The 21461-nt window shown below is 39.1% G+C and overlaps 1 protein-coding gene across 1 annotated transcript in view; it reads right to left on the bottom strand.

Annotated features, from left to right (window-relative positions):
* The window catches only part of KLHL32 (kelch like family member 32), a 184603-nt gene that overhangs the window by 142937 nt on the left and 20205 nt on the right, over window positions 1–21461 (bottom strand). The window contains exons 2-3 of the mRNA XM_045843238.1: window positions 9471–9558; window positions 1715–1895 (exon numbers count right to left, since the gene is read on the bottom strand). Coding sequence (XP_045699194.1) covers window positions 1715–1895; window positions 9471–9493 — 204 coding nt within the window. The 5' untranslated portion in view covers window positions 9494–9558. The remainder of the gene's footprint in view (window positions 1–1714; window positions 1896–9470; window positions 9559–21461) is intronic.

The raw sequence follows: 21461 nt of genomic DNA, 5'->3' as shown, positions 1-21461 counted from the left end.
TCATATCACAGAACATGCACATGTTACACATAACAACCCAGAGCATATTATTTGAAATGCCCTCTGATTAATATAACCTTTCTAGAAGGTTAATGCCCAACAGTTTGAGAGTGTATAAAATGTATCATTATATGAATACAACTTAAGGTCACTTTTCACATATTCTACTTCATTTCTGAAGTGTAGAATTAAATTGCTACTTTTTGTTCTAGATAGACATTTTAAGTGATTACCTCTTTTTCCTCTACATTACTAGGTTTCACCACATTTAATATACTTTTTCTAAAAGTCTTCCTTTTATGATTTGGCATCTTTGAAAATTTGCTTTAACTGCTGGTTTGCAACTGAATGCAGTTGATATTGTCCCTTAATCATCAAATGCAAGATTACTATTGGAAACAGTCAAATCAAACCAACATATTGCCCATGGGCCTAAGCTGCTTGCTGTACTATTTTGAGACTTTCATAAAGAAAATGTTTAAAATTCATATTGTATATATATTCTCATTTATATAGAAATTATATGCTGCTATGTTTTGAAATTATTAAGCAATATAACATTGAAAATAGAATTAAATAACGTATATTCAGAAATTAATATTTCAAAATATTCTGGTTAATGATTGTCCATGTGAGAGGTAGAAAAGCATATTAATTAAGAGTCAGACGTGGATTTTAATTCCAGATCTGCCACTTAGGAACTGTGTGACTTATTACTCAACCTCGAAGTTATCTCAAATTATTTAAGTTCTCAGATTCAGTTTCCATATATGTAAAATGTTGGTTTGTATAGTACACCTATGTGTTTGTAAAACCAGTTGTTGTGAGGATCAAATGAGATATGTACACACAATCCTTGTACACCACCTGAATCACAGGAAGTACTAACTAAATGGCATTTAACGAGCTTTCACCATACTGTACACATTAATCTTAAAAAAAACCACAGACACGTCACTACGTTTCATGAGCCACTAGGAACCTGACTCCAGAGTTCTCATAAACGAGACAATGTGCCTACACTCATGTTGACCAGAAAGGCCCGTGGGTCCCACTGCATCTCTGTCCCTAGAGCAGAGAGTTGGAAAGCACTAAGACAAGAACATGCATAGAAAATTAAAAATCAGAGACATCCCATATCTTTAGGGACTTTGTTTATTTTAATAAATTGTTTTCAGATTGTCCTTCTTATCCTGAATCTAGAAACATCGAGGCCCTGGCCGGGTAATTCATTTGGTTAAAGCGTGTCCTGATCCGTGAAGGTTACAGGTCTGATCCCAGGTCAGAGCACGTACAAGAAGCAACCGATGAATGCATAAAAAAGTGGAACAACAAGTCAATGTCTGTCTCTCTCTCTCTCAAATGAAGGAAGGAAGGAAGGGAGGGAGGGAGGGAGGGAGGAAGGCCTACCCCCAGCCCACACCCGCATTAATAAGTACTATAATGCCACCCTTTCTTATAGTAGTCAAATGTTAAATGTCCCTCAACTCAGACACAATGCAGAGGTCTGGGAGTCCCACTGGAAGGACATCCAGGTACTCAGGTGAGAGAGGATTCCAACAGGGCCCCCAACTCATTCTGCCCAGGAAAGGCCCCAATGTGCACAACTCTGGGAACTATCTTCTAACTGGCTGACAGTTGTGGGACCCTTCAGGAAACTCTATCATCCTCTGTTGAATTGACATCTTAAGAGAAACAAACAACCTTAACTTACCCGAAAGTAGTCACTGCAGGCGGCTAGGACTGCCTTGTGAGCATGGAATTTCTGTTCCTCAGCAATCAGGGTGACGTCACAGAGGATGCCATCACTCCTCTGTTGATTCAGCGCCGCCAGGACGCTGTCATTGTGGGATTCGGAGTGGCAGAGCCTCTGGCCTGTCAGCATTTCTTGAATACTGTGAACAAGAGCAATCAAGTCAGCTTTCGTGTACCCTGCCCACCTGGCTGCCAGGGCTCCCCCACTCCCTCTCACGGACTTAGAGAATGCGGGCTCCAGCACACTGCAGAAGCGGGACCTCCGCACTCCCCCACTGTCTTTCTCTCCACCATGCTCTGCTCTCCTTTTCTAGACTTCTCCTCATCCCTTCAGGGTCCTCTTTCTTTCCCACTAGTGCTTCTCTTTCTGAGTTTGTTTGTGGGTGTGTCCCTGTGTCTGTGCCCTGACCCATGTCTGTGGGTCCGCGAGCCTCTGCTTTTTGGCCCCTGTCTCCTCGGTACATGCACACCTGAGTGAAAGTGCACCTAAATTGTGCACGTCTGTGTGTGACTCTGCCTCCTCCGAGGCCCCTCCTGGACTCTCTGCTTCCATCTTCAGCTCTGTGACTCTTGTGTGGGGATCACGCAAGCTCAGAACGAGACCACAGCCATGCACTGACCCAGCATGGAATCCATGGGACCTGCCTGAACCACCGCAGATCCAGGCAGCTACCTGGTCCCCCACAGCACACAATATTCTATTAATAATTAAAATGGAACTGAGCAAATGTTGGCGAGAGAAACTAAGGTCTGCCAGTGACCATTCCATGTGAAAAGCTATTGATGAAATCATAGCTGCATATCAGTAAACTCGGGAAATTATGAACATCAAAAGAAATGCCATCGTAAGTGAAAAATATTTAAGCCTGAAAGTAAAATATACCTGCAATTTCAGCCATCAGTGTCTATATGTGATCCTTGTACTAGATTTATGAATGACTACACAATTTTATTTCCTATTCTTTTTTTGAAGTTGCTAAATTTACCCATTGTGAAACTTCTTCATTCCCTACCCCATTCTAAAATATTCTTCCTATGTCCTTTCAAAACCCCTAGGCAAAACCTCAGATCTTCCTAAAACAATGTAATAGTAATGCCACAAACACAAAATGCAAGCTGCCTATGTAGACAGCTATGAACAATCACAGCTCTAGTGTGTGGAAATCTCCACCATGCGCTAAACTCTCAGAGCTGGCACTGCACTAAGAGGGGTGAGCTGCACCAGTGATAAATTACACCCAGATCAAGAATAAGGGCCATCACCCCCTGTTTCAGGTCTGTGGACTCTCCATCAAGCTGAGCAAAGATACCATGCGAAAACTGGGTGCCGTCTCTCCTAACCTGGCCATTCCTGCATCCGCTCCCTCCCTCTGAGTGTGAAAGAGGCACTCAGGGGACTTAGGGAGTAAACACTGGCCTAGACTGCATGGTTAATTTATTTGACAGGGCTCTGCCGGGCCTGTGGTGCCAGCTGGCTGGTAAATTACAATTCAGCATGAAGTACACCTCCTTAACATGAAGCCAGTGCTTCCTATGAAATGCCAGAGTGTACCAGTAAGCTATATTGGACATTTCTGACTGGGGAACCTCAGAAATGTCAGAACTATTGAAAGAAAAAAAAACCTTGACAGGAGGAGATGATATAGGAAGTTCTCGTGGGAAGGTGGGAGGATTATTTTCAGTTGAAACGCAGCAGTAGGTTTTGAAACGGTTACTGTCATCGAGCCTATCAGCAGACTTTAAATCAGCAATTGAAAACTGCATTCAGAAGCATAAGTAACTTTTTACCAAAAATTTCTATGCAAAGCCTAAAATGGAGATTAGTGAGCCTGGCTCAATTAAAGACATAAAGGCATAAAATAGTAGCAGAAATATTGTATCAGCTAAGCTAACCTTTAAAATCGTTTTTGAAAAAATTTCTCCACCTCCAAAAATTTTTTCATATATTTTATAAACTCAAAGGTCTTATTATGGTCCATGAATTATTCTTAGTGATATATTATTCTTAATTCACTTAATATTCATAACAACCCTATAAGCCAGGTACTGTCGTTATCTCTACTTTACCGGATAGAAAACCAAAGGTCCAAGATCAGGCAGTCTGAAAACCTAGCATCAAGAACACAGTAATGTAAATTATTACCCTCCTGCTTAAAAAAAAGACAAAGCAAAAAATGTAATAATCTGTAAAAAGGATGTCAAAAATCTATGATGGTAAGTAAAAAATTCACAAAGTCCCTATTAATTTTATATTTATACTATGCATATTTAACCTCAAAATCAAAGTTGCCTTTTAAAAATATTATACATGAACATATTTACATGATATAATGGTGAGAAATGTTTGAAATCACAATTTAAATGCTTATCTTTGCACTGTAACTTAGTCTAAGTTTTGGAATAGAGAGTTTTTTTTATAATCTTAGAAAATATATTTGAAACTCCCATAACTTTTCTCCCTTTTAATATCACTTTAAAGATTTTAATAAATGTATTTTGAAATTTCATTTGTAGTGGAAGAGAATATATTAAAATAATTGCCTTAAAATATTTCCTTACTCATTTTCCAAATATAGTGCCACAATTCATGTCCTTTTATCAAGACTGAATTAGTCTTTGAGTTTCAGATATCAATTGACAGAAATAAATCTTGCCATGGACAAAAAAGGTGTAAGCTGAAATTTGCCAAAGAATAAAGAGCTAGGTTTTGAAACAGTTACAATCCTGTTCAACAGCACAGGACCAGAATGGACCTACCTGTTTCTTTCAACACAGCGGGGTTTGAAATATTCAAGCTCAAAGCAAAGAACATGCTAAAAATTTAAGGCAAAACTTGACACAAAATTCCAAATATTTTAGAACCAATATGTTAGGAATTCTTTTTTTTTTTTTTGAATTCTTAAAAGCAGAAACAAATACTCCAACTTTTGGCAAGAAATAAAGGCCTATTAATCAACAAGTCATTATTGTAGTCTGAAAGTAACTTTCCACTCACTCTCAGATGTAAATCTACAAAGGACCTCAGCCCTCTAAATGTGAAGGCACGCGTGGCCACAGAACATAGCTGGAAGACAGCGGGCCCATCTGAGGTCAGGAACCATAAACCAGGAGGGGCATCAACGACCATGACGTCCTGCGTCTACATTAAGATGGGGAGCAGATACATGCTGGCAAATGGCTCCCTTGGGATCTATAATTCATACCAGATTAGCACACTAAACCTCCCAACGTGGAGCAATGTCCCTCCATTATTTGGGAAACAAGGAAAAAAGGAAAATCATATTCCTACAACTTCCTAAATTATTGAAAAAGAACAAAACATGAGGCATATTTCTCAAGGGTACACAAACTTGAGTGTCATCCTAAAATGGGGGAAGGTATTCCACAAAAGTAATGCTGCCACTTCAAAAGTCACAGGTGAGGGCACAGGGGACTGGCCTCCCCAAGGCAAGGCCCACAGCCTCTCCTCGGAAGGAGCCCCCTGAACTGCACCGTCCACTACAACAGCCGCCGCACTGTGACTGCCGACCAAAGGGCATGCCAGATGCCAGATGCAGAATGAAAAAAAGACTGCCAAAGAGCTCATCGATATTTTTGTATTGATTGCACATTGAAATGTTAATATTTTGGATATACTTGGTTAAATAATCTATATAGTTAAAATTTATTCTACCTGTTTCTTTTGCCTTTTAAAAAACTGTGACTCCTTGAAATTGTTAAATGATACATATGGTTGAACTGCGGTCTGTTGGACAGTGTACAAGTTCCCAGGAGATGTGTCCTTCACTTCTTTCCAGCTGAACTCTCCGAGAGCACTGGGCGCCCTGCCAGGCTGCCGACTAGCACGGCTGCGCCTGTGCCTCACAGGGCCCAGGCTCTGCAGAGCGGTGAGGGAAGCCCTAGACTCCCTGAGCAGCAAATTGGTTTTTAGTGATGCCAGGGAGCAGCCATTTGATTGGCCACATGTCAGCATCCAGTGACAGGGAGATAAATCAATGATGTCTTAGGGAACAGGGCTATTCATGACTTCAAGTCTTTAATTTTCATTCTGAAATTTCTGGCAGAGACTGAGAAATCAAATGCAGAGCATGCTGTCCATGACATGGTAGGTGCCCCTCACAGGGAAGCACCGCTCTAGTGCAAATCACCACTTCAAGCTCGCAGAGCTATCATTTTTGATCAGAGAAATCTCAGAGAGTCTCAATTTCATACAATAAACTTTGATTGTGTTCAGTCAGTTTTAAAGATTTAAATTACAAAACAGCTGTTTGGTTTTTAAATATCCTGCATTTCAAATTTAAAAGTTCAAGTGCAACTTTTCAAGTGCACTATATCAGTGTTTGCTTAATATTTAGATATATAAAAATATGCAAGTAGTTTTCAAGTAAGGCCACCAGCATGGTATTACATACTTAGGTATCCAAAGCAGTCAAGGAGCAGAAAGAGCCTCATTTCTCAAACAGGCTATGGAAGAAAGAAGGCTGGACAGAACAGCCAACAGCACTAGAATCATCCATGATTGTCTCCATTCAGTCATCGATGAGCTATGAAGTGCATATCCTAATGACTTCAATTCCACAGCCAAAATAAAAACTATTTATATACAAGTTAAATACATCATTAAAACAACCCTATTTATTAAAGTGGTCAGGCTTTTAAAAGACCTCATCATTTAACTTCATTTTTATAGGACAATTTGTAATTTGTAAAATCTTAAAATAAATGCTAACAATTAATAGCAATTGTTGAAATAATAAGCAAAGAAGACATAATATGCTTTCAGAATGATTAAGAAATAAGAAGACTATGAAGAAAGGAACTTAATTAGAAATAGTTTTGTTTCATTCCTTCAGTCATATACTCAAGAAACATTTACTTGTCTTGTCAGGCATCATGCCAGGTCCTGGAGGTAAGATGGTGACCAACCCAAACTTGGTAGCACTCCTTGTGGAACCTTCCATTTAGCAAAGCAGTTACACATCAGTGAAATAACTTGGCCTCCCTGAAGTATGGCTGGCATCGCAGGCTGCAGCAAATAGGACAGGAAAGAGTTTTCCAGGCAGGGGAACAGGAAGTCCTATAATCCCATAGCAGGAGAGAGCATGCCCTTACACAGAAGGTTAATGGTGGCAATCCTGAGGATGAGGGAGGGCATGGTGTAGCATCTGGAGCTCAGGAAAAGGTCTTGGATAGAGGCGTAAGTCTGTGCCTCATCTCCATAGAGAGGGTGACAGAGGCACAACTGTGTCTCCAGAACACAGTTGAGAGACAATCCACAGTCAGAGGTTGCTGAGAAGATAAGAAAGACAGAATGACAGAATTCAAAACACAGAAGCAGGGCTGGGCTCAGTTGTGGGAAAGGCTGCTCTCTGAGTATCAAGAAAGAGGGTATAAATGGACCAGAATCATATTAAAACTGTGGGTATTTGGGGCTTAAAGATTTAGTGGAACCAATTCCCACTCGATCGTGGAGGCATGAAAACATGGATAGTGGGGTTCATCTGAGTTGAGATTTTGACAGGCAAATGCATCAAAAATGCAGGGAGCAAGAGAAATTAAGGATTTAAAGGAGCGATAGAATCTCAACTAGATAAGAAGGGAAACAAGGGTAACAGATTGGTAGAAAGTAGCAGGGTCAGTAGATGAGACATTGCAACAAGGTCAAAGCGCAGCCATGATGGAGGTAGCTAAACAGGCAAGTTGGAAAGAGAAGTGGTCCTGGTAAGAGAAAAGTGGCTGATATAGTGGCTTCAGAAATACAGCAAGTACTGGGGATGCCAGGTCCAAGGTGTGACCATGGGGGCAAGTAGCTCAGTGGAGGGAGAAGGTCTTTGGACATAAGCAGGTTGAAGATCCAAGGCCATGAAGGTGGGCAGAGCCTCCACGCAAACAATGAGGGCATTGGGAAGGTGTAAAGGATTTGTAGTGAGAAGACTGAAAGCCAGGTGTCAATGCTCAGTGAAAGAGAGAGAATGACCCAGACAGCAGTGGATAGGAGGTGAAGGTGAGAGAGTTGAAGAGCACCACCTTCAGAAGCAAATCTTCATTGTTGCTTTCTCAAACAACCAGTTTTCGGAGTTGTGATATCACAGGAAAACAGTGTCCCCTGATGACAAAAACCTCTCTATCCAGCCTTCAGCTACATGAGATGTGAGGAAATGACAATGCCACCACTTGGGAGGGCTACAAGAGAAGTGATGCCTTAGGAGGGCAGGTCTCAATGAAGTCAGGAGGTGAACAGAGCTCTTCAGGGCAAGGGATATGGTAATAGTTCCATAGGACACAGCGGAAATTGGAAAGTGGGGAAGGGAGGGCTCTGCGTCAGAGCAGAGAAGGAAAGGCCACTGTGGAGAAGATCGTGCTATGTGGGAGAGATGGCAGTGGGACTTGACCAGCAAAAACAGAGATAGCAGATTTAAAGTAAATGCCACTTTCAGAAGAATGCACATGGATCCTAGAAGGCAAAAATAAAGCACTTGGCTGAGGTGGTGGCAGACAGATACCACAGTCTCTACGTGCTGTGCTGGCTGGAGACCAAATCTACAGCAGGACTTCTCCAGACAGTGAAATCGACTTTTTTAGATCCTTTTTTTTCCACTATGGAAGAGGGGGGAGGCGTTCCTACGCATGTTAGGGTATTTAGCAACCCCAACCCCAGTGACAAGCAAAAATGTTGCCAGATAATGTACAATGTACCCTGAAGGCAAACTCATCACCCTTGGAGAATCACTGATCTAGAGCAAGGCTCACCTGGAGCGTGCAGAGGCTCTGCACTGACTGTAGTAATGCATCTGTTTCTGAACACACTCAGGGGAGCTAGTTATCTCTAATAGCTTCAGGGGTGTGGAAGAAAGCTGGTCTTATCATTTCACAGACATACCCATTCTTAATATTTTCATAAAGAAGGTATTTATAGGTTTATTGCCTCTCCTATCCTTTGCTCTGAAGATCCTATGACTGTTTCCTCAAAGAATGTAGACTTGCCTCCACTGAGAACATTCAAAGGCATGCCCTGCATTTTCTAACTGCCCGCCCTGCACTGTGGGGAATGCTCCTGCCCGGGGCACTCCCCCACGTCATCCCCTCCCGAAGATCTCAGGTTAGAGAGAGCGCACTTCTTCACCAAGACAATTCCTCATTCCGTGAATCCTGTACTTTTCCTTCAAAGCACTTTTCACAATTATATTTGCATTGTGCCTGGTGTGATCTGCCCACTGAATATACATTTTATATGGGCAGTAATCTTATCCGTTTTATTCACTCCTGGACCCTCTGCACCAAGTAGAGTGGGCAATAAATATCTGTTAAATCAATTATTAAAAGAAAATGCTGTGATATATTGAGAATATGCATATGCTCCCCAGTGACTGCTTTAAGGGGATGACAGTCATATATATGCATAGCTTTCTGATTCTATTTTAAATCCTATACCTTCATAGAAGTGTACCTCTTGTTCAAGGGAGGTTAACTTCTTAAGTAAGACAAGACAAAAAGCAGTATTGGTCCAAGGATGATGGAACCTGTCGAGGTCTGATGTAATGACGTACAACAGTGAGCCCTGGTGCCACTACACAAAACTCCCAAACTCTCGGACCGCTTTGCTGAATTCCTTCAAATGTGTGCTGTGCCCCTGCTCTGCACTGGGCCCTGGAATGTGCAGTGCGAAGACTTCGGGGCTGACCACTCCACGAAGGGACATATCCCACAGGGCTGACCTGAGGCAGCGTTCTGACGGCATTTTCCAGCTGGGTTCCTCAGAGTTTCAGCCTTAGAAGTTCGAAGCAGAATCAGCAAGCATTCCAGCTGAATAAAGACAAGAAAGAAAAGCACAGTGAGCTACATGCCAAAAAAAGCACACTCTGGGCTTTTAGAATCCCAGTGCATTTTATAGTTGATATAACATTCTGACCGAATGCTCTTTTAATAAACAATAGTTCAAAATGTTTTTAAGTGTTTAAGTTTTTTACTTTATTGGACCTTCAGGGACTAAGAAGTAAAATGTGTTTGAGAACAAACAATAGCTAAATTAGGGGTTACAGTAAAAATTAAAACATCAAATGGCCAAAGGGAAAAATTCACATTTGATAAAATGAAGCTACAAAGTCCTGAAACACAACCACTGGTTTACCTATCCTTTACAATGGTTTTACTTCCTTTCCAAACACAAATACTAGTGAAATTAAGATAAAACCAATTATGTCTCAGCTTAGCATCCACAGGAAAATGATTTTCTATTCAAGGAAAAGATTTCTGAAAACTAGATGAAAAAGAACATACAGAGAGGATAAAAATTAGTAGAAAATGGAAAACAGATTCTTAGAAGAGCTTTAGGATTAGCATAGTTGGAAATATATAATAGGATGAAGTCACCAAGCTTGAAACTTCTCCTTACCCATATATTAATTTAATCCCAGCCCCAATCCTCCAGTGCCCTTCAGAGCTTTTGTTTTCAATCACGGGTATAACTCTGAAGAGAAAAGTAAATTATTTGAATAACCTGGCACATGGTCCATGACTATGCTTAACAGCTCTCATTAGAGAGTCTAGCTCCCGCTTTCTAGAACATTCAAGCAGCAAAATTCCAACCTGGAAAATCTTAACAGGCTCCCCTCCGCCTCAATTATATTTTGAAAACTGATTAACAGGTTAAAAACACGTAGGAAAAAAATACGCAAAACTGTGCCTATTTCTGCTGATTTGTAGAAAAGAGAGGGCTGCATTTCCAATCTAAAGTGCAGTGTTTGTTATAGGGTACACAAACTCTCAGTTGGGTGTGACTGCACTGTAATTCATGTAGATGTATCAGAATTTACTTAAGTATTCCATTGTTATTGAACATCAGGCTGTTCTGAATATTATTCACACAATTATGTTTTTATTCCATGTTTTTGTTCTTCAATTATTAAAAATAGGATATTTATAGTTTCATTTATTTCTTATTTGTTTTGACAAACCTAAAAATGAGCATCATTTTCAATGAACTTATTATGACTGAGCAGTAAGAGGATCAGAAAAAATGTGAGGCACATTGTTTTATTAACTGAGAGGCTTTGTGAGTAACCTCTCACTGCTACAGTTTCCTTTCGGAAACTAGGTTATAATCTCCAGGCTATCACAGCCTAACACAAACACTAACAGAGATGGTCACTTGAGCTTTAAAATGGCAAAAGATTATTATTACAGAGAGGTGAAAAAAAGAAACCTTAATCTTTCTGAAAGTCTAATATTACTAAATGCTCCCAATAAGTAAGCAAATGAAAAACAAGTATCCAAAAACTCATTCAAAATCATCCAAAATTAATGGACACATTGAACTCGGTATTTTTCAGACACTCAAAAAAAGACCAAACTGACAGTAACCAGAGGGGAGGTGGGAGGGGGAAGGGGGGAAGGGTTGTCAGGAACATGTATAAAGGACACATGGACAAAGCCAAAGGGGCAGGATTGGGTGTGGGAGGAGGGGATGGCTGGGGCAGGGGGAATGGTGGGAGGCAGTGGGGACAACTGTACTGGAACAACAATAAAAAAATTCCAAAAGAACAATAATTAAAAATCAAGATAAATTCCCTTATTATGTGGAAACCAACTCACTAAATATGCTATCTTTATACTAATCCTACCTTTATTTTAAATTTTTATATTGTGCTGACCTTTAACTTTGAAATATTACATTCAAATATTTCTCCCATCACTGAATTTTTTGGTACCCTCTTAAATTTTGTACCTCATTTGGCTCACCCTAGTTTCAGCTCTGTTTTCTGTCATGTGGCTTAGTAAACCAAGAAAGTAATTCTGCAGAGAAGGAAACAGAGAAAAAGCAGATGTACAGAGAAACAATTAGAGGCAAGAGATGGAAAGGAAGGACATTCTGATCTTCCATGCACTCCTGCCTCTGAGGGTACATAAATAACCTAGATCTGTATAACAAATTCCATGTTTTATTTAGGTTAACTCAACATGGGATTAAATGATCCCCAAGAAAATCAAGTAGGGCCCTACACAAGATTTTCGTGGGGGAAGTGGGGGTACTCTATTACTTTAAAAACACAGAGACACAGATATTCCTTTATTATGAGTTTATCTAAAAATGAACTACCATTTAAGTTTTAAATATTGTTTCTATGGAAAAATGTACTCTAAGAACTCTGCAAAAAACAGTTTTAACTGCTTTTCCACACAAATTCATTAGATGAGAAGGCAAAACAGAGACACACATCCTGGGCAGCACAGAGAGGATGGTGCGAGACATTACCACACTCCTCAGAACAGCATACACTTTAAAATTGATGAACTGTTCAGTCTGGAATTTTCTATTTGATATTTTCAAGCACAGTCTACCACAAAAATGAAACTACAGATAAGGAGAGACTACTGTATCTAAAAATCAAAACATCTAGATTATATGAAAATTATAGAAGAAATATAGTAGAGGAGTTCTTAACAGAAGTTACAAATAGAACAATATGTGTTCTATTGTACAATAGAACAATATGTGTTCAATTTCTTATGTGTGTATAAGAATATACTAAGTATTGCTTCTGACTCCATGAAAAGGAGAAAAAATCAAAAGGCAAAAGGTGAAATATCTTTTTGCATATAATCTCACCAAACTTTGCTAGGATGTTCAGAAAACCAATGTACATTGCCTGACACAATAATCCCAGATGTTTATTTCTAATAGGGAGAAAGCACTCTTTTTAAATAATGGAACATACTAAATCACTAATTGTTTTAAAAAGGGGATATGTAACCACATTTCTTCAATTAGGAAAGGAAAGCAAATATTCATGAAATCTATGAAAGCTCATGCAAGCAGAGCTTCACAGTCTTCTATACCATTCTCTTCCACATTTTACATATTTGAAAGCATCAGGTAAAATGCATGGTGCACAGTGGTGCTCCATAACCACCAGTTTGACTCCCCTTCCCTGTCTCCTGGATGGAAATATTGAGAGCACACTCTGTGAAAGAGCAGATAAGAGCATAGCTGGGAGACACACTGCATGTGTTGGATGTCACAGTCAGCCTCAGGTACAGCCTGACAAGATGAGGTTAGCAGGGCTCAAGAAATGTTTCTGCATTTCATTAAAAAAATTATTATCAAAATGGAGGAAGTGTAGCTTGTTAGTCCCGTGAAATTTTTTAAAATCCTAGTAATTTTTACAACTATAAATGGTGTCAAAAGAGCATGAGATAGAAGACAATTCATTAATATTGCCAATATATAAACTGTTTACATATCAATAAGGAAAAGATGAATCACTTCATAGGAAATAATAGACAAAGAGCATAAACAAGCAAATCACCAAAGCAGAGATATAAAGGAACAGGAAACATTAAAATGTTCCCTCTGGTTAGTAATAAAAATGCAAATAAATCAACAAGATACCATTTCCTTCCAACCGCATTGCCAAAGAGTGATAATGGCCAATGGGAGCGAGGAAAATGATGTTCTTATACATGTAGGCAGGTGTCTAAATTGGGACAGGCATTCCAGAAGGCAATTTGTAAGTACGTATTAAAGTCCTTAGAATGGGCAAATCCTGTGATCTAAATTCCACATCTAGAATTCTACCCTATGGAACTAATCAGATAAGTGTGCAATAGTATATGTACAAGGAGATCCACTGGAGTGTTGTTTATATCAGCAAAAACAGAAACAATCTGTACATTAGCAGATGAATTAAACATGTACTGTATCTCATTCAATGGAGAATCAAGTGGTACTTTAAAATGTGCACATATATAGCTATTAACATGAAAAAACTTATTTAAGAGAAAAATAAATAATAAATCAATACAAATTGTATTATGTAAAATGACTTTAGTAAGAAAATATATTTTAGATGTCAAGGATAACTATCGCTATGTGAAAGCTTTTTAAAATTTTGGATATCTGTATTTTCTAATGTTTGTACAATAAATAAGTACTTTGCATGGATAAAGAAGAAAAGGGGGTTTTGTGTCCCAAATCCGGTACTTAACAGACATATAACTTTAGCTAAGTAAGTTAATTCCAAGACTCAGTTTCTTCATATCCAAAACTTCATATCATTACTATTGGTATAGTAATAAATGGTATCTCTTGGGATCAGTGTAAGACTAAAACCAAAAGCAAAAAGCACTTTGCAACCGTAAAGTACTTGGTGAACATTGGTTATTGTTACTAGTTGACAGATGGTCCAACAAAAGACCACCCGTAAAGTGGCTGGGCAAAGAAAGACCAACTGGCAGACTCTCAGGTGACATCAAGGGAAGTGTGGGGCAAATGCCAGCCTTCCTCCATCCACACAGGCCATCACATGTGTGCAGTGTAGCTGCTTCTCAGTGTCACGAAGTGGTGGTAATGACGGTGATGATGATGATGATGATGGGGCAGTCATTATTAAGCACTTAATAACTGTCCAACACAGGAACTGGTTTCCTTACCTTATCTAATCCATTAGGCATTTTACTATCCCCTTTTCATGAATCAGGATACTAAGGCATAAAAAGGTCAGGTAATTTGTTGAAAGTCATTCAACTGCTAAGTAGTGAAACCAGGTTTCCAACCAGCAGACTCTTCAGAGTCCACACTCTTGAACACACCTAACACTAAGAAAGTGAATGTATTCCAGAAACAGTGCTGAAGACAGCAAGACCAAGAGCCACAAGAACCTAGTACCGGGCCAGAGCTATAAGGCAACATGAAATTTTAAGGCAAACTAGGGCACAGCCCACTATGAGTGGGTCCTTGCCCTTAGCTGCCCTCTCGCCATCACTCTGCTCTTTAGTTGAAATCAGCCCTCTCCAGCCACTGCTGCCTTGGTCTACCAGTCTCTTCCTTCTCCAGCTCACCAGCTGTGCCAGGACTGCTGACCACCATGCCAGTGGGTCTGAGGCAGCTGGTGCTCCACTCAAAGCTGGTCCAAAGGTGACTGAAAACCACCAGCCTTGGAAGACCCATGGCCTGACAGCTGCCTCTCAACTACAGCTCCCCGGGAGCATCTGGCTTTCACATTTAACTTTTCTGACCAGTACTCACCTTTCTCCAGGTGCTATAACCCACCACTCTCCAAGGAATTTCCCTCTGAGAAATTGCTTGGACTCCTGGGACTATAAGTATTGTGGGGACCCCAGCAGCCTTGAGTCTAGAGTGTGGGAGATGGCCATGTGCCTTGAAATAGACATGCAAGTCCAGGAAGCATAGAAGTCCCAAACAAGATGGATGCAAAGACTACCACTCCAAGACACATCATAATTAAAATGCCAAAGTTTAAAAATAAAGTGACAATCTTAAAAGCAATAAGAGAAAAGAAGTTGGTTACCTATAGGAGTGTTCTCATAAGACTGTCAGCTGATTTCTCAAAAGAAATTTTGCAGGCTAGAAGGGACTGCCAAGAAATATTCAAAGTGATGGAAAGCAGGGACCTACAGCCAAGATTACTCTACCCAGCAAAGCTATCATTTAGAATCAAAGGGCAGATAAAAAGCTTCCCAGACAAGAAAAAACTAAATGAGTTCAACATCACTAAACCATTATTATATGAAATGTTAGAGGGACTTATTTAAGAAAAAGAAGATCAAAACTATGAACAATAAAATGGTAAAAATACATATCTATCAACAATTGAATCTAAAAAACAAACTAAGGAAACAAGAAGAACAGAGACAGAAACATGGATACAGAGCATTTTGATGGTTGCCAGATGGGAGGGTGGTGTGGGGAAATGGGTGAAGAGGTGAGGGCATTAAGAAGGGCAAATACGTAATTACAGAATAGCCATGGGGGTGTGAAGTACAGTATAGGAAATGGAGTAGCCGCAGAACTTATACACATGACCTATTGACATGAACAATGGTGGGGGGTTTGCCTGAGGGAGTGGGGGGTATTGGGTGAAGGGGGGCAAAAGGGGAAAAATCAGGACAACTGTGATAGCATAGTCAATAAAATATAATTTAAAAAATAAAATATAATGTTTAAGTCAGTTCTACCAGTCACATTAGCACACCGCTTTTTAGCTCTTACTTTAATTTAATTTTTAGCTCCATCACTCCTCTATGAATAGAAACATAAAATGCTTGGATCAGTTACACAGTCTTGTCAAAATAACCTAACCTGCAATTATAACATCCTAAGGTGCTTCTGAAAAATGCTGCCATGAAAACTTTTTTATTAAAGAATTTCTTATGGAGCTCATGCCACTGAAAATTAAATCTTCCATCTGCATCTTTATAGATGGCATAATGTAGATCTTGAAACTTTTGCTGATATGCAAATTATTTATATGATAAATAACATTATTGTATGGTGAAAACATCAATAAGCTTCACTTATGTAATTACATAATTAGAAAACTCTGTGTAAATAAGTTATTCATCAGACAGTAGATGAATGGTCTCCTCTAATGGCTGTCTTCTAACAAACAGAAAATATAGTTTATAGTTCTCCAACCTATGATCTAGATGTAATCTAAACTCTACCCTCCAAATAGCTTATAAGGGCATAATGTTCACATTTGCATTATACTAATAATATAAGGCATTCTGAATTTTCTTCTCTTGAGAGATATACAATAATTTTCTCATTTTAAAATTTCTCAAATTGAAGTTGTACCTTAAATCAATATATCCATTAAAATGCTATTTTTTTCCTTAAAAAGCTGTTGTGTGTCTTACATCTGTGAGAAGCATTAGAACTGGGCAAGCACTACGATTTAAGTACCTAATTAAAGAGGCCAGGAGTGCAGGTACGATTCCATTTGATCCCTGCAATGATCTAGCATCGTAAGAATTGAATAGGCCCATTTTTCAGAAGAAAAAGTAGAGACTCACAAGACTCACAAATGCTTGAGGTAAAAAGAAAACAAACCAGTGGCTGGTGAAGCTAACGTCGGGTCCAGCTCAGTTACCTTCTGCTGCCCACACTGGCCTCCAAGAGGAGACGGATGGGAGTTAGAATGGTGGAGGAAAGTCAAATGAAGACGCACTGAAGAATGCAAAGAAAAAGAAAAGGCTTTCCAAATAAAAGGTACAGCACATGAAAAGATAAGAAGTCTTCCAAGTTATACTTTTGTAAAATAAGAACCCTGTACAAGCTGGAAATGCATTACAGACATGTGCTCAACCAGCTATCTTTAAACAGGAAGCCGTCTGGGTAAGTTCCCATTTATACTCATTGTACTGATTAGGAAATTGAGGTTTAGAAACAGTAAGTAACTTCAGGTAGGTCACACAACCAGCATAGGAGCCAGGGTGAAAACCTAGGCAGTCCACCTCCAGGATCCACCTTCTTCAACAGTGAGCTCTCCTGCATCTCCAGCTAGTGCGGGGTGCTAATTTTATAAAAGTATAACTCAGGAGCCTCCATTTCTTTGAGTGCACTGTACTTCTCATCTGCAAAGCCAGGGATACACATGTTAATTCTCTCCGAAAAAAAAAATACTAGGTTTTCCATGAAAACACAGATCTGACCTGGCTGAATAACAGAATTCACTCATTCACAGAATAATCATTCACTAACCATCTTCTCACTCACTCATTCAACATATAAATACCATTTACCGTATGCCAGGAATGCATGTGAAAGAGTAAGACTAAAATGACTTTGTAAAGCAAAATGTCTGTTTTTTTAACATGACAAGTGATAAAAGCAATCACTTCTTAAAGTATAATTTTCTTTTTTTTTTAAGAAATGCAAGGTAAAAAAAAGGACATGGACATGAGGTTAAGTTCCTTCAGCTGGGACGAGATACACTTTAACTGGCATCTTAACTGTGAATTACAGGGGCAGGGACCATGTCCCACTCAGCCCTGTGTTAGTAGGAGCTTTGCTCCTAGAAGACTTACACTAATAATTGAATTGTATATAAATTTTCTTGTTTAGGGGATTAATGGGCTTTCACTACAAATGCAGAAGTTCCAGACACCTCCAAAACCACTCTCTGTCACTAATAAAGCACTCCAAGTCTCTTACAAAATACATATATATTCCTAACAATTTCTTTTCAGGACCAAAAAAAATTTAAATTTCATCTTCACTTAAAAATTAACATGACTTTAAAAGTCTGACTAACAAAATCCCCACGGCTAAGAGTCATCAATTTTAGGACAATAATACATTGCCCCACTTTATGTATGAGGAGGCTTAGGACACACAACCCCAAATATGGCACGTTAGCATATTCAGTATTTCAGGCTGAAGGGACTTGAGAAACAACAGCATGGGTAGGAGGCCTTTCTGACCTTCCCCAGAGGCAGGTCATTAAACCCTCATGTGAGAGGCACCCTCCTGATGCCAAGGTGCTGGGAGGAATCTGAGTGAACCAGCCTTGCTGTTTCCCCTGGTTCACTGCACTTGGCTCCTACCGTGTTCTGTACTATCACGTTTTTCCAAGACTTCCCCCTTCTCATCAAAACTAGCATAAAATGCTCAGGTTTAATCACTTGTTGGGGGTCTCACTTCTGTATGACAGCTCCCATGTCACATAAAACTTATAGTAAATACATCTATGTGCATTTCTCTTGTCAATCTGTCTTTTGTTACAGGGACCCTAGCTGAGAACTCAGAGAGGTTGAGGAAAAATATTTTTTCCTCCTCTATACAGAATAACAAAGCAGCATTTGCTATACAGAATAACAATAAAGCAGCAAGAAGAGGCACTCTGAAAATACTAATACTGATGAGCACTCAAAATACTAAAGTAACAAGTTTATAATTATCAAAGAGAACACAGAATATTGATTTGAGCAACAGTTTTTAAGGTCCAACAGTCATTGGAAAACCACTGACATACTGAGTTTCTTTTCCTTAATTTTAACTAATATCACTAAGTACCTTTGAGAAATATTCAAATTTAGAGGGAACTAAAGATAAGAATGTTGTACTTTCTGAATCACAATACCAATTACACTGTGAATATGTGTTTGTAAACAATGCAAAATCATTCATCTCACTGGGGAACTCCTAAGACATTTTCTTATGAAATTAAATAAGAAAAGTCATTAATTTGTACGACTCTGTTCTGTATGATTCAGTCAAGTAGAAAATGTTAATAACTTTTTAAAAATAAAAAGGAAACGATCAAATTTTAACAAATTTGAAACGAGTCGATATTATACAAAAAGATGGTGGCAACAGTGGAAATGGACTCAGAGACCCTGGATCTGGTTAATGAGTAATGATGATAAACGTGGGCAGATGTGAAGGCTGGCAGAAAAGACTGCAATGACAGAACGAAAAGACTGGAGCCATGGAGACCTCGTTCACATGAAGTACCATGTGTGAGGACGTCAGGAATACTCATCCATTCCAAAATGTTCGTTAACCCTGTGTGCCATGCCATCCTCCAGGACACAGTTTAAAACGAGACCGACAATATCCCTATTCTCACAGCACTTAATATTCAAGGGGGAAGAAACACTGAGTAGGAAAACAAGAAAACACTGGATAGTAATGGGTTTTATATTGAATAATGTAACGTAATGAAGTCAATGGGCACTTAGTTTGAGTGGTCAGGGAAAGCCTCTCAGGAAATGAGGTTAGTCTAAATATATCTCTTGACTATACAAATGTCAAAATACTAAAGAATATTCCAAAGTCAGAGACTAGAAAGTTTTCCACATCATGTGTTGTGATTTGAGACATGTTTTGAATTTCTACATGACTTTTTGGCATGAGTCAGAAGGGGAGGAGAGTGGAGTCTGTTTTCTGGGCTCAGTCAATAGGCTTGGGGGAGCTCAGCAAGTGGGAGGACGGATCTCAGAGAGAATAGTGTGGGGGAGGTTGAGGGGAAGAGTGGCTGTCAAACCCATCATGTCTGATATTTCACAATGACTGAAGAAGAATCCTCCCTTTATCAATCCTAGTTTTCCCAATGCACGAAATCTAGATTCACATCATGCTGGTGTTCTTTTAGTGTATTTTTTAATGAAGGTATTAATGCCCTTTGGTGATATCCTGTGTGTGTAGGATATGTAGAATATTGTGCTATACCCACATACTGTTAGTGTAAACAAAACTATTATTTCATTTCATGAAGAAGGTATGATAGAACTGTACCCACGGTTTCAATAATTGTGTATCACCAAAAAATAGACTTGCCTACCTAAATCACAAATATTTTCTTTATATCCTAGGAATTATCCAATGTCTTAGTGGAATAATTTTGTTAACCATATACCATTAAAAATACTTTTGGTCTCTCTGGAGACCAATTTCCAGGAATGCCACCTACATTAATCTACCAAGCAGAGGATATGAACCCAACCACAAGTCTAAGGTACAAGATGAAGTAACTTCCCCAAGTTCACAGAGATAATACACAGGATTAGAACCCAGGTGAGTATAGCTGGAGTCCACACTCTCATTATAGATTATGATCCAGCATTCACAACAAAGAAATAGCTGACTACAGAGATTTCCCAGAAAGTAAAATCTCAAATAATTTCCCAATAATTTCCAAGATGGCAGCTGTAACAGTTAATTTCCTGGAAAATACATGGCATAACCATTTCTCTTGTGGACCCTCAAAATCTAGCCTTGGGTTCCAGAAAGGTATACACACGAAGATAAGAGAGCAAGCATTGTAGTCAAACTGGCTGGTTACACTCCCAGACCAGCAGCAACATGACCTTGGGGAAGTACTTAACCTTTCTATGCCTCAGCTTCCTGATTCTAGAAAGTAATGGTAATAACACTACCTATCTCACAACATAGTTATAAGGGTTTAATGAGTCAGTGTAAGTAAAAGACTAAGAATGGTGTTTAGAACATAAAATCTACAAAAGTGTTAGCTGTCATCATTATTATGCTAGACTAAGAAAGTCTACATACTTCAGCCTTTTCTTACTTCACCACCAGAACTCCTGAATTACAATATCCTTATAGTACATGGAAGTATTAGGTAAATGAAAGCCTCAGAGAAGGTGATAACCCCATAAAGATACCTATGTGTAAAACATTGCTCATTACATTTATTACACGATTTCCTTTTCAATGAGAATCTTAAGAGAGATTTCTTTCTGGTCCTACTATAAAGAAATTAATTGTATTGGTGCTCCTCAATAATTTGTTTTGTTCTATTCATAAATGCTATAAACCAAGTAACTAAACTAATGAAGCCTCACATTTTATGATGACTGCCAAGAACAATTAGAATGACACATGTTCCCACTCAGTAAACATCTAGAACCTAACAGTATGCACTTTTCTATTATTGTTCACGGCTCATTTTATGGCCGCTTCCTTTCCTTTTCCCTTGTCAGCCATTTCTCATTTAAGTCAAACATTATCTTTTTAAATAAATACAGTATGAAACAATCTGTTTCGAGGAACAGGAAAGGGAAAGAAAGGAAGACAGAAAGTCATTATCTCATTAGGACACACTACCGGGTCTGTGGGAGCAGGATTAGAATCTGCTTCTGAGCTCAAGTCCTAGGAAGGGCAAAAAGAAAAGAGGAAAACCACAAATTCAGAAGTGACCTGCCGCTACCATGTCCTCCCCCATACGTAAACCTGCCCAGTGATCAATATCATAAAAGAATTCTCCAGGACCTTAGCCCTCACTGTTTATTCGTCAGAAAACAAAATAAAACAAGTACAATAATTTCAAGTTCACAGGCAGTGAAATGATAGATTCTTAACCCAATAATCTACAGATATTTGTTGCATGCCCACCACATTACAGAAGTTCTTCTAGGCACTTGGGATAGACTGGTGAGCAGAA

Source organism: Phyllostomus hastatus, unplaced genomic scaffold (assembly GCF_019186645.2).
Source record: "Phyllostomus hastatus isolate PE091 unplaced genomic scaffold, TTU_PhHast_1.1 phas_contig_40, whole genome shotgun sequence".
Classification (NCBI taxonomy): Eukaryota; Metazoa; Chordata; class Mammalia; order Chiroptera; family Phyllostomidae; genus Phyllostomus; species Phyllostomus hastatus.
Note: the sequence above shows the minus strand (reverse complement) of the source record. Positions and strands in the feature narration are given on the sequence as shown.